The sequence below is a fragment of the Leucopleurus acutus genome, assembly GCF_964270905.1.
Source record: "Leucopleurus acutus genome assembly, chromosome: X".
NCBI lineage: Eukaryota > Metazoa > Chordata > Mammalia > Artiodactyla > Delphinidae > Leucopleurus > Leucopleurus acutus.
In genome coordinates this window covers 33,827,938-33,842,392 of record NC_139148.1, presented here as the reverse complement: position 1 = coordinate 33,842,392, position 14,455 = coordinate 33,827,938, and the positions used below count along the sequence as shown (strand labels likewise).

At 44.5% G+C, this 14,455-nt stretch overlaps 1 protein-coding gene across 1 annotated transcript in view; it reads right to left on the bottom strand.

Annotated features, from left to right (window-relative positions):
- Positions 1-253: 253 nt before the first annotated feature.
- The window catches only part of TSPAN7 (tetraspanin 7), a gene marked incomplete at its 5' end in the record, with an annotated part of 137,809 nt that continues 123,607 nt past the window's right edge, over positions 254-14,455 (bottom strand). The window contains 3 exons of the mRNA XM_082864766.1: positions 254-1,198; positions 1,461-1,533; positions 11,516-11,599. Coding sequence (XP_082720892.1) covers positions 1,465-1,533; positions 11,516-11,599 — 153 coding nt within the window. The 3' untranslated portion in view covers positions 254-1,198; positions 1,461-1,464. The remainder of the gene's footprint in view (positions 1,199-1,460; positions 1,534-11,515; positions 11,600-14,455) is intronic.

Sequence of the window (14,455 nt, the reverse complement as noted above, 5' to 3'; positions counted from 1 at the left end):
ATGTTTGCATCCAGCAGTACATCCTGTTTATGATAAGTGATTCAAGTTCCTGGAATGTCCATTAAAAAAAATCTAACCCTTCAATTTTTACACTGCCCCATGCTATTTCAGTGGAGTGGGAGCTTGTATGGGGGGATGTGTCATTGTGTAAGGTGGTCCACCTCCAATCCCCTGTGGAACAAGATGGAATATAGAAATGTGTTTAAAAACTTAACCAAAGAACAAAACCAGAGCACAGCAATCTGTAATGACTATTTATTAACACATGTATCACAAACGTTCACAATATCAATGCATTCTTATTGGCATGCGAGACAGAGGAATTGTTTTTTAGGATCTTTTAAAAATATTTTGACTATTGTTCCCCCTTCACACTCATTTTTAAATTCATTTGATGAGGTCCTCAATGTCTGTAATGTCAATGCAAAGAAAAAATATAGAAAGAAGTAAAGTAACAATAGCAGTTAATTGGGGAAAAACAGAAGTAATATTATTTCCTTCACAGGAAGCAACAATACAGCTTTGTAAAAGGATTATACAGGTGCACTAAACTGTCTATAAGTTCCCAGGCATGTAACAGTAAGGAGCAAGGATGCCACCCAAAGCTCGACAATTTCCTTCGTGCATGACACGTGCCGTTTTCTCCTCATGGACAATTACCAATGCATCTCTTTACATGTCCTAGGCAGCCTGAAGAAGGCAGGCAAGAGCCTTAGTAAAAGGGAAAACCCAACCAAAGGAGATTAAGCCAAAAGAACAGGTAGCTATCTGCTTATCTACATCTAGGGGGTGCGGCATTTATCGATCATGATCAAGGGCTAACAGGAGCCTCCCACACTACATGCAGGGCCCTGCAGGGCCAGTGATGGTATGGAGAACCAGTCACCTACAATGAGCTGCAGCTGGACCAAGTACAGATGGAGGAGGTGGCACACACAGAGCCTTGGGTGGGGTCCCCTAGGACTAGATGCAGGGAACCTGGCTACACTGTGGCACAACAGGGCTTCACAAGATGGGATGCTACGCATGATGCAGGCTCAAAGGTGGAGCAGAGACTGTGTGGGAGTGTCAGTTGCACGGGGTGAGGGAGTTAGGACAGGTGTATTATGTACTGTGCTCTAACATTCTTTGGAAGTCTTTCAAAGATTGCTGCAGTTCCTTTCGAAAACGGGTCTCTCCTTCCGTCATTCTTGAAAGACTAAGAGAAATTAAAACATGTGAGTGACTCACCGTTAATAAGGCCTTAAAATAAGGTAACAAGGTGAAGAGAGCATTTCGACGTTTTCCAGAGCAGTGCTCACATCTCCTCCCCAGCACCACAGAAATGAGGCTTCGGCATGTGGCCAAGTGCCACCGAGATCAGAGAGTGGAGTGGCCAGGCAGCACTCGTGTCCCTTCGAAGGGGAGTATGTGCCCCAAAGGGAGAATCCTAGATGTAACCTCCCCCCACCGTCACTCACCTTATTACACCATCTCATACTGGTTGGCCGTGATGAACCGAGACAGACAGCAGGCCAGCAGCATGCCAATCAGCTGTTGGCAGAAGGAAAGAGAGAACGAGGCTGTGAAGTCACTGAGCTAACACACCCCCCTCCGAGGTAATGTTTCACAACTGACGGCTTTTGTACATGAATGGGGCAAGGGCACTTGGGAAAACGGTCAAACCCGATTTCAGTAGTGGGATCTAACTAAGACTTAGGGAGTCTCAGTGCTAGTGGAGGTCAGCTGGAGGTTCTCCAACTGAACATAAGCTTCCAAGTCTAGCTCGCTCTGGCTGTTAAAAACAACTTTTGACATGTAAGTAGTAGTAAAATGTGTTCATGTGTTCTGAGAGTGATGAAAAAAATTAAGTACCGCAGAATGCCAGAATTCAAAACCATAAGCGCATGCGTTGGGAAGCTATCTCATAGGATGACACCCCAGCCATACCCGGCTGACAGGATAATAGTTCTTTTCCTTGAGACAATGGGACGCTAATCCTTGACTGGGTGAGTTTGCCAGTGAAGTCAGTCATGGCTTGTGAGAAGTGGGGCGGAGCGGGGGCTTTAATTTCTCTTTGTCTCTAAACCATGTAGATATTTTAGGCCCAAATGGGCCCATCTACACCCAAGGTCTACCCCTTGGTTTTTCAGGGGCCCCGGCACAACCAATATCTGGGTACCTCCACCTCCTCAGAAGACCTCAGTCTTCTGCCCACTTTGTGCCTTGACTTAACCTGTAACACAGGTGGATCTGATAAAAAGCTGTTGTAACACTAGCAAGACCTCCTTAAGTGCAGATGCTTAAGGATCTGCTCATAGGAAATGAAAATTCCCATTCCTGCTGGAGGATCACTCTTTGGACAGGACCCTGATTGTGCACTGGAGTGTAGAGGGCTGCAGCTTCTCATGGCCATGTGGGGTCCCTTCTCCTTAAGCAATTGGCCATGCTTAATTGGTTCAGAGGTGGCAATGACCTTTAGAGATAATCTAGTACAGTGTCAAATGTGGCCCCGGGACCAGCAGAATCGGCATCATCTGGGACCTTGTTGGAAACACATTCTCAGGCCCCACCCCAAACCTGCTGAATCAGACTCTCTTGGGGATGGGGTCCAGCAATTGGTGTTTTAACAAGCCTTCCAGGTGAGAGAACCACTCATCCAGTCCATCTGCTCACCCTTATCTTACAGGTGACACGTTGGGTCCCACCGTTGGTCAAGGCAACACCTCAACTCTGTTCTAGCTCTCCGCTCAATCCTGCAGGTTCCAACCGGCCTCCCTTTCTTGGTGAAATACCAGAGTCTTATCTTCCTTTTTCAAATGGAAATCGTGCTGTGAAATCTGCAAACTATAACTTCTATCAGGTAAGGAAAATCACCCGACTGGACTTACCCTGTCTCCTACCAAGGCTCTGGCCACCATCATTTTGTGCCACAAAATATGTAGTATCGTGCACGTACCACCAAGTGGCCAGAGGAACCATGGCTGTCACCTCCAGAATACTGTGCCAAATGAGAAACTAAAATCCCCTCCGTGAGTGCAAGGACTTTGAACCTTATAGCTTGTCTCTTTTCATTAGAACTATCATTTTTTAGGACCAACATACACCAGATCACACTTGATACGCTCAAAATTCAGATGCCAGCCAAAACCCAAGTATTAGAGGCACATAGCACAATCAGGAATATCGAGTTATTTAATCCTTACTACATGCCTGGGCAGTATTACCATCCCAACTGTCCACAGAAGAAAATGGGTTCAGGAGAGGTTAAAGAATCTCCCCCAAACCATACAGGTACCCCACACAGAGTTGAAGGCTCCACCCTCTTCTAGCCAAGGATAGCCCCTTTTCCCACCCTGGGGCCTAGACCCCTTTCCTCTCCAGAATAACTCCTCTGCCTCACGCCACCAAGGGTTCCTTCCTGCCTTACACTGCAGACTTCAGGGAGAGGACTGTCGGTGGGCATCTCTTTATTTGATCTCAAGTTCCTAGACCCTCCTTTCTTTGTAAAGCTTAGCGCTTTAGGTTTTTCTCGTTGACCTCATGTGTATTTCAGCACTTAACAGTAGCCAGCATTCCATTTCACAGTTTGCAATGCTCCTGGCCCCCATGGCAATTCACGAGCCACACAGCCAGAAAATTCTGCAGTACACTTCAATATTTCTTGCATCTGAGATGTCTGCTTTCAAGGAAATATAGCATGTCCCTCCATCTTTTTTTCCTCAAACAGAAACAGCATCATCCTTAAGGGCACCAAACTTTCTCACAGAAATAATAACTTTTAAAAATACAAGTAAAAATAAAGGCTATTTGCTTTCAAACTAACTACGTTTTGTATTTCTAGGGCAACAATATACCTTCTGTTTGCCCATGGGAGAAGACTTTTTTAAAATTATTTTTTAACATCACTGTGTGAAGTTGTTAGAGCTTAAAATTGATCAAGGGTTCATTATACAACTTATGATTGTCGTTATCACTCACATTTTGATCCGTTAGGTTTTTGTTCCAACCTTATGTATACTATGAACACAATTTATTACCGTAAAATTTTTAAAAATGACACATCATGAAAGTTTGAAGAATTTTTCGGTGAATTTTAGGCAGATACTTTCTCTGATTGTCTAAGCGATATATATATATACTAGTGTCTCAGAAGATGACAGTTCTTCAGAATATAGTTCTGATTCAGACGATGTGAATATTAGACTAACAAAAAGACAAAAAAACCTTAGTGATTGATTCTGATATGGAAAGTGAAAATGAAACTCATGGTGCTGCAGAATGCTTCTTTGCTTCTACAGAAGAGTGGATTGAAGACAACATTTCATGGAAATTAGACTTTATAGGAGTGTCAGGTGTAACTATTGACTAATAACGCACAAAGTGTTAGTGAAATAACAATCTTTGGTAACTTTTTCGAGTTGATCGCTTCTCAAACGAACCTGTACCACCAACAGAATGAAAAATCGTATAAAAAGTATAAGGCTTTAAAATGAACTGATGTAAACAATAGTGACATGAAGAAGTTTCTTGGATTAGTAATTTTGATGGGACAAATAAAGTCACACTGGAAAGAATACTGGTCAACTGATCCCTTACTTGAAACACCTATCTATCTTTCCAAAGATTATGACGAGAAGAAGGTTCAAACAAATAATGACATTTCTTCACTTTAACGATAACAGAAACTCCACTTCCTGCAGACAGAATTTCAAAAGTTAAACCTCTTCTGGATTATTTTCTACCCAAATTTCAACTGATCTATATTCCTAAACAAGAGCTATCACTTGAGGAGGCAAAGATAAAGTGGAGAGGACGACTCAGATTCAAAACCTATAATCCCGGAAAACTTACAAGATATGGAATTTTGGTCAGGGTGCTTAGCGAAAGTGAAACTGGATATATACGCAACCTTGAGATTTACACGGGTGAAGGAAAGAAACTGCAAGAAACAATATTATCGGTCCTACAACCTTATCTTGGTTCATGGCACCATATTTACCAAGACAATCATTACAACAGTGTGTCCACATCTGAAATATTGTTGAAAAATAAAACCAGAGTTTGTGGGACTATAAGAGAGAGTCGTGGTCTACCAAACCAATTACAGGAGAAATCTAAAAATCTACAGAGGGGAGAAATGACATTCTTACAGAAGGGAGAAGTGATTCTTCTTATATGGAAAGACAAGAGGTTAGTCCGCATGGCGACATTATTCATGACTCCTCCACAGCATCTACAGGAAAGTTAGACAGGAGGACTGGCCATCAGATAACTAAGCCCACTTGTATATTAGAGTACGGCAAATATATGAAAGGAGCTGATCGATCTGATCAATATCTGGCAAACTTCAATATCCTCTGGAAAACTCGAAAATGGTATAAGAAAGTGGGTTTCTATTTGATTAATTGTGGTGTATTCAATGCGTTTAAAATTTATTGTAGCCTGGGCTTCCCTGGTGGCGCAGTGGTTGAGAGTCCGCCTGCCGTTGCAGGGAACGCGGGTTCGTGCCCCGGTCCGGGAGGATCCCACATGCCGCGGAGCGGCTGGGCCCGTGAGCCATGGCCGCTGAGCCTGCACGTCCGGAGCCTGTGCTCTGCAACGGGAGAGGCCACAACAGTGAGAGGCCCGCGTACCGCCAAAAAAAAAAAATTTATTGTAGCCTTAGTGCACAGAATAAAAAGTCTTACAAGTAATTTTTGTTAGCAGTAGCTAGAGGATGGTTAACTGACCATCCTGGTGAACGTAGTGGTAGTCCCGCACCTGGTCCTTCTTGTGGTGTTTCTGAAAGAGCCCCCTGCAAAGACCCACCCTGTCGACCACCAGGTAAAATAAACGAACATCTTCTAGAGGAAATGATACCCACAGGACTAAAATAAAAAATGCCGCCAGAAAGTATAGAGTCTGCTCTTCCAGGGGAAAGCACAGTGAATCACGGCATATTTGTAATAGATGTTCTGTTCCCCTGCACAGAGGTGCGTGCTATACCGCCTATCCCGTTCTAACGAAATATTAGAATGCTTTAGTAAGACGTGAACAAAGTTTCAGGTAAATACATTAAGTGGAAAAAAAGTTGTTGATATTTACTCAGACGCGGGTGTTTCAATAGTCACTTACAGAACAAATCGCGGGCCACAGGCGTTAGTTTCTGCAAAAATCCCCCGGGCAATAATGTTAACATCTACTCAGAAATTGTTCCGAAAAAAGTCCTGAGCTGAGGCACACACAAGCTTTGTGAATACAGCAGTTTACATATATTGGCTTTTATTTTAGTTAATTCTAGTGCAAGAAAAACTAGGATTTGGGATATGGTGGGTGTTTTGAATTGTTTGCAGGATTACTGACGTCAAATTTGCTACAGTGTCTCATCATATTTGAGAGAAAACTTTGATCTCTCCTTTCCCTAAGCACCAAGTTAAGGGAAAGTGGGGAGGGGGGGGAAACATCCTATACTTAATACTATTTACTACCAGATTATTTCTAGGTACATAACTGAAAGCCTGGTAAAGACATAGCCTCTTTCTCAGAGTCAGGACCAAACGCTCGCTTGCCCCTAGACCCGATTAATCTGTACACAGAAAAATCCATCTTTATTTTGTTTTAGGTTAAATATATGTAAATAGCGCCTACAAAGAACAGAAGTATGCTCTGTGGGATTCCAGGCTGCCCCTCAGAAGCACACTGCTGATGTGTCTTAAGGCTGGAGACTGTGGGCACCGGAACAAACTTCTGCTTTAAACCCCGGAGGAAGACAGGAAAAGGAGAGCTTGCCTCTTACGCTAAACAGCCCTCAGGACGGAGACCCCAGAGTCACCTCTCCCTCTCCCGGTGACTGGCGAAGTGTCAAGTGCCGTACAGCCTAGGGAGTCTGAGGTCAGATTATTTATATTGGGTCGTCTAAGACTTTGTAATTAGCCTTCATCTAATCGTTGGAAGTAACGTTTTCTTTTTACTGCTCTCGGCCTTGTCTGTACTATATATTCTGCTTTCTTTTGGGTCATGAAAACCTCCGGGAGCCCCTTTGAGAACTGAGAAGCCAGAGAGGGAAGGACAGACTTACAAGAGGTCTACTCTAACCTTCTCGAAGCATTCCCACAAAGAGACCGCCAGTAACAGCGATCACGTCGCTGGGGCTCTGCTAATTACCAGGAACAGGATGGACCTCAAGAGGCGGCAGAGGGGCTGAGAGAGGGGTGGGGTCCAGGTCAGCAAAGGCGACAGGGCAAGGCTGTCTTCCCCTGCGATCACCATGGGAGGTAAGCGTGGCCCGGTCCCCGATTCCTGAGGGGCAGAGAGAGGCCAGCAAACAAAGTGTAAAAGGCAACTTTCTTAACAAGAAAGTGGCAAAAGCAATAGGTCGAAAATTTCGATCCTTAGAATGTCTGTGGAGATTTTATGTTCATGACTGAACTGCGTAAGTGCCAAGGTATCTGGTTTGAAATAAAACTGTATAAATGCTTTTAGGGACCGTTTCAGGGCCTGAAAACACTAGGGGAATAAGTAAAAACTTCCGTTAGCCTTCTTCAGTCATGTCTCATCAAGGCTATTGACACCTTTGTTCCCTGCCCTCTATACAGAAAAGGTAAACAAGTCCCAGAAAAGAATCCTTGGTCCGTAAGGAATCATCTCAGTAGCCTGTGGGCCCCGGAGGAGGCCCTGCAGGGGTGAGGGTCAGGGGATGGAGAGGTAGGAAGAGGATCTGTATTTTTTTCATGTATTTTTGGCTGTGTTCGGTCTTTGTTGCTGCGTGCGGGCTTTCTCTAGTTGCGGTGAGCGGGGCTACTCTTCATTGCGGTGCGTGGGCTTCTCATTGCAGTGGTTTCTATTGCTGCGGAGCACGGGCTCTAGGGGCCCGGGCTTCAGTAGCTGTGGCTCACGGGCTCAGTAGTTGTGGCTTGCGAGCTCTAGAGCACAGGCTCAGTAGTTGTGGCACACGGGCTTAGTTGCTCTGCGGCATGTGGGATCTTCCCGGACCAGGGCTCGAACCCGTGTCCCCCTGCATTGGCAGGCAGATTCTTAACCACTGCGCCACCTGGGAAGCCAGGATCTGCATTTTTTTAATGAGTACCTTTGTCTTTGCAATTCCACAGACTCAAATCCTTTCATTATAAAGGCACAAACTGAGCTCCATTTAGGTGCTACGTGAAGCAAGAACAAGGGTTGTCTCTGGCCTGAATGTTGAATACAGCAGACCAGATGAGACCCTCAGAATTGTAATCCTGGATCTCCAGTAGCCACCCAGCCTCAAGCAAAGCACTCAACTCTCCCTTCTGGAAAACAGCTCTACCGTCCTACTCAGGACTGTAACATTCTGTGCTTTGGGGGATTAATCCAGCCTAATAGTCTCCAAGTCTAGCGAAGCTATTTACGTTGGATACACAAGTGCTAAATACAGAGACCCATAGCAGAAGGCCAACCAAGGCGGGAGGCAGTGTCACAAACTGAGCAATACGAGTGTCCAGACTCGGACGCTTGGTTTCCAGGTCATGTTAGGGACGAGGGAGGTGAGGCTATTTCTCTGTGTGTGTGTTCCCAAGACCCCTCGAATAAGAGAGTAGCTGCCGAAGATGCAGGGAGGAGGTACCCTATAAAAACACACTCAGCCATCTGCTATAGATTCAGGGCAGCAGGACCTGCCCATCAAGTCCAGACAAATGGCCTTTTCCTTGCGAGGGCAAAGGCACTGGGACTTTGTGCAGAGAAATATTAAACACCTGCCCAAACCCTGCTATCCAAAAACAGCACTCAAGAGCTTTAAGCTAGCTAAGTTAGGTAACAGGACAGAGTTCTCGCACGGTCTATTAAAAGGCTAGACTCGGCTTAGTTTCCCTTGTACTTTATACTACCTTTGATTTCTAAGACAACAGATGCGCAAGGCCGGTTTGTTCCAACAGAGGATAGCGTGGACGTCATGAGAGCGGGTGAGGAAGAGGGCAAGGAGAAGGTGGAGAGCAGGTAAGGAGTGGGGCAGGTGCTCTCTTCTTTCCTACCCACTTTGGCCTGTACTCAGCAGAGCTTGCTGTCTTATACGCAGGCCACCACATAGGCCACTGTGACTGATTTATCGGTTATCAGCCAACATCTGCTAAGTTTTACTGTAACGCTTGTTCTAGAATTTTTGAACACCTGTGGCTAAAGCTTTGGTGGCAGGTGAGTAAGGCTGGTTCTTGAATGGGCATCTGGTAAGTGGCCACCGTGGTCCCAGAGAGGCCCTGGATCTACTGACAACTGGAAGCCAGCTTCAGCTTCCAGGTACCCTGAGGCTGCTGGCACCGTTAAAAGCTGCAGTTCCTAGTGCGTCTGGCTAATAACAGCTGGCCGTGGCCATCCCTTTCCCTGCCCCAAGCTGAGCACAGCAGATCTCAAGTCTCTGCCCCACTGTGGTTGACCGGCCACGTGGGTGAATAGTACTGCCTCTGCGATGCTCCTGGGCTTTGGGTTTTGTTTTCTTATCCCAACAACTCTGTGGTACCTTGAAGAAACCTAAACTCTGTGAAGAGAGTCTGTCTGGGGCTTCCTTGGGGCCAAAGCCCCTTTCTCGTTGCCCCAGAGGGCCACAGAGCAAACTCAGCGAGCCCCACGGCAGGGGTTTCTTCCACGTAGCACACAGAGATGAGTGCTCATCGGGCCAGATAACCACTGGTCTACACCCTAAATCCCTGCACGGGGATGTGAGAAGTGCAAGAGGTATTAATCAGATTCTTTATGACCTGGTTCACCTCACTCATGAAAGTAGGACTGTTTTCCCAACCCCTCGTGGCCACATGGAAAGGTTCTTGGATGAAAAGATGTTTCATCCACGAGAGTCCTGGCTCTTCCCCAGGGAGAGTACCGGCTTCGTGTCCCTTCATGGGTCTAGGGTAGCCATGAGGGCCGACTGCAGCCATATTCCTTCCTCCAAGGGGACGGTCCTCCTCAAACGCAAGCACAAGCCTGTCCTGTAGGTGGTTAACCCAACACTGCACATACATGTGTAAAGCAGACCATATGTGCACCTGCCAGGTGCCTCCTGCACACTGCATCGGACACATGGTCCAGAATCCTCTAAAATGTCCCCTGGCCATTACTGATATGTCGCTGAAGTGTTATTACTGAAACAGGATAGCAACCAGAAGAAAGTTCAGGGCTGCAACTTCTTTTGATGTGTCTCTCGAGACCGAGTTAATCAGTACTGTCTGTGGCACCAGTCTGGTCTGTGTGTGTTGGCGTGTTGAGGGTTTAAGCCCTTCCCGAGCCGCAAAAAAACAAAACGTGGTAGAAGATTTTTAAAACTGCCACAAGAAATACACACTCGTGCTGGCTGGGCCCACATGCCCTTGTGAGAGGAAATGTCACACACGGTTTGGTAACTTCTTGGGAAGAAAAGCTTATTAGACTTAACTGAGGCCAAGCCCTCCATGTGCAAAAACTACCAGGCTAACATGCTATGCCTTGATCTAAGTGGTGGTCAGTACACAGGTAAGCTCATTTTTTGATAACTTATTAAGCTGTATACTTACAATGTGTGCGCTTCTCTTTATAGGCCATATTTCAGTAAAGATGTTTTAGGAACAAACTTAAATAAGATTAAAGTGCATCTGCATTGCTCAGCAAGAAGGGAAGTGGTATAGGGGCCGTGGAGGGAGGGGTAATTATAGTCTGGGAGACCTGATATAGAATTCAGGCAGATAAAACCAGAGCCATGGCAACATTACTGAGGTAACACTAATTGGGCTTTGTTGGAAAAATGATCTGTTGGTCTGAAAAAAATTCTGTGTTAAAGATAAATCAATTTTTTTTTTGGTTGTTAGGTATATATGCCGATCCTTCCACCCACAGCAACATTATAGCAACTGGCCGGGAGATCAGAAGCCTGTGGGGCAACACACCGCCTGGTGCAGGTGGGCAAAATTTTAGATTTCGCTTAATCATGTTCCATCCTTGAGTATGTGTGGCTTGCTTAGTTTGCATAATGGCTTCTCCCATGCTTTTTTAGAGGCTGGGTGGAGATAAAGGCATATAACATTTCATATACACAAATTCAGTTTCCTCTTAAGAAACAATAATCAAACCTTGAGATCCAATAATGAGGACAGGATGAAATTTGCTACATTTCGGCTTTCTTTAAAAGGGAGCAAGCGATCTCATGCACAATCCCCGGGAACTAAGAACCAAAAAGGGACAGGTCAACCAGGAAAACAGCCCTACCCTCCTCCCCGAATCCAAATCAGCCATTTGATGTTTGGAGTTGTTTAGGCTCCAATTAAGGCGGCACCTTGTTCAGCTAACCTCCATTTGACCTACAGAAGAAGGGAGTTGTTTTTCTGGAGCTAGTCATTAGTTGAACTGTAACCAATATTCCCTTGATGGCAAAACTTCATTTAAGTTGAAAAAGGAAAATAAATAAACAGATGACCTGAGGACTAACGAGCAAGGAGTTCTGACCCCATCCATCAGCCTTTCCCCAGGCACGGGGAGGCCGCCACAGGATCTGGAGACCAGGGAGGGAAAGGAGAGCAGGAGACAGAGGAAAGGCTAGGTCCGACCGCAAGATTACCTGGGAGAATGCGATCCCAAAAGCCACTCCAGCGATGATTCCCATGTTGGTCTCCATGAAACTGGTCACCAGATCATAACAACCCTGAAAACAGAGACACGGTCTCAGAGACATGTTTCACCCAGGCCAGACCGGCTGGGTTACCTCGCGACACTCCCACATACACCCCAACCTTCATTCCGCAAACAGAATGAAAAATCTCAAACATACAAACGGTACAGAACCCCCAAGTGACCCTTCCTCTAAAATCACAGTGAACATAGGGCCGATCTTGTTTCATTTAAATTTCTTCAACACGCATCCCCTGGCTGGATTATTTTAAAGTAAATCCCAGATATACACTTTCATCCACAAACGTTTCTGTTGTATGATGAAATTTAGCAAGAAGTCTGTAAGATCCATGAGGCGAATGCTGTGGATACAGAAGCAGACTTAAACACGTGCAAAGGCATTCTGCATCCCTGATCAGCAAAACTCAGCATCATAAACATAGTTACTAGCATTTTGACAACAAATGACAGAATCTTAGATAAATAAAGTGAAATCCTCTGGTTAGAAGGTGGTGTTTGAATACCTGCCAACCTTATGGTATTTTAGGGTTCTTCCTATGGAGACCATTAAGCTTTTTTTTAGTAGGGAAAATCCCATGTTCTAGAGTCATATTTTCCACAGATGTACTATGGGACCTTGAAGAAGTCACTTACCCTCTCTCTATTATGATGTCAATAACCTCATTCGTAAAATGAAGTGAGTTTCCCTTTAACATCCTGTGAAATCTCCACATGTTGTGGTTAAAACCAACACCAATTTTACCAATTTCAATGTTAGTTTAATATTGATAAAGTTTAATTTCTTTAAAAGAAATGGTCTGGTTGGAGTTCGACAATGTTGCTAAACTAGTTTTGTTGTTATTCTGGATTACATTTTATCAACCCAGTCCAGGACACCAAATTTTGTGCATCACTCGTAAGGCAAAGGCAAAAGCTGACTTCTTGTTAAAACGCCTGACAGCTCAAACAGCAGGAATTAGTGAACATATATATGTGTGTCAGTGTGTGAGTGTATTTCTGTAGTTTGGAACTGGGCCAAATCAACCTAGACTTCTGAACTGACGTGTTCAGCTTTGGAAGACATGGTCATTTTTCAGTTTTCTGAAAAAGGGCCTCAACTTGAATGTATGAAGTCTGTGAAAAATCAAGACAATTTCATAAACAGGGTAAAGAGAATGATTGTTAATCAAGAAAGGCCCACTAAATTGTAATAACATCTGAGGAACAAGACCAACCAAAAACATGTCTCCCATTTTTAAATTCAAAGTTTAATGATTTAACATTTCTCATAGAGCTTGTGAAAAGTCTGCCAATGCTGTATCTTCTAATAAATGATATTCTATGCATTCACAGTCTGTTTGCAAAGACAAAGATGCATTAATTTAGCAGCAGTGCTTTGACACATGTTTTCAATGCAATGGACAAACTATGCTCCTTAGTTACCTGATGCAAATTTGAAGGCCGGGGCAGGGGTGGCAAAGGAAATGCATTATTGCTCATGGAAAGTTTTGCAATTTGCTTCTCTTTATAGGAGAAGCTTGCTCCCTGATTTCATTTCTACTAGTGAAACTATATATCACACTATTTTCCAAAAGGTAGTGGAAAGAAAGTCGGTTCGGGTTAGGAAGAAGTCAAAGCCAGAAGAGAGGTGGATATTCTAGCACTTTCCCAAATGGCAGCAGCTAAGAGAGAGTTTTTCTGTGCTGGTCATTGTTCATTGCTGTATCTCCTCCCCACAGCGATGCTTGGGCCAGGGAATGAAGTTCAGACCACTGCCAGTGTTACATCAGCTCAAAATATGGAAACACAAACCCGGTAATAAAAACCAGAGAGAAGTGAGGTGAGCTATTTTCTTACTCTGCAAAATAGTTTGGGATAGGTGTTTTTGGTTTTTTTTGGGCGGGGGGGGGGGGCGGGGAATAGGGTTATTTTTTCTATTTTTTTTTTTTTTTTTGCTGTGAACTTTAATTCTACACATAAGGTGAATATGTTTTTCTAAAGTATGAAATCTCCTACAATGGAGTAGAAATCAGAGTCAGTCACATTTTTGAAAAGCCCACTCCAACCAGTTAAGAGAAAACAGAAAAATGAAGTAAGGGCCTGGCATTAGTACCACTGTGGCAAAATCGTTCTCTCTAAACCTTGCTCCTCGCAGCGGGGTGTTGCTACAAGCAGCAGAAGCAGCATTACTGGGGATTTTGTTAGAAATGCAGGATCTGAGACCTCACTCCAGACCTACTGAACCAGAATCTGCCAGATCCCGGGGTTACTCATTTTTAATGAGTTTTAATGAATGTTAATACCTCCAGATGTTTCACGTGTCCATTAAAGTTTGAGAAGCACTCTTCGCTAAGAAAAGTTCCTCCACCCTTTTTCACTCTAAACAAAGAGCAAACTAATAAATTATAGCAATAAGAGAGTTACTTAAGGTGAAAAGATGAAAGTGATTTAGCTTCTTCATTGTTGTTTAAACGATACAAGACCCAGGTTGCAATAAATGCTTTCCTTCTCCAGCTTTTCCTCTGTTGTTCACTCTATGGACCCACAAGCCCATTTTCCAGGTCTTGGCCTAGCTCTGCAGACTGCCCGAACTGCTTCGATCCTACAACCCCAGTGCACGTTTGCCTTCCACCTCAAGTTCTCCCCGAAAATTCTCTTATCTAACCACGACGATCTCTCTTAATTTCTGAAAATGAAAGCCTGATTGTCAGGTGTGAGAACAATCTACAGAGACCTGCTAAATGTCCTAGGAAACACCCAGAAACAGAACAGGTAATTTGCTCACCCTCTCAGCAAGTCTAAATCAACAGGGCCTCCGATGGGAAACACCTGCAAGTGGCAGGCTTTTCAGTAGCAGGAGTAGCACGGCTGCTTCCAGGCAGGTACTGGG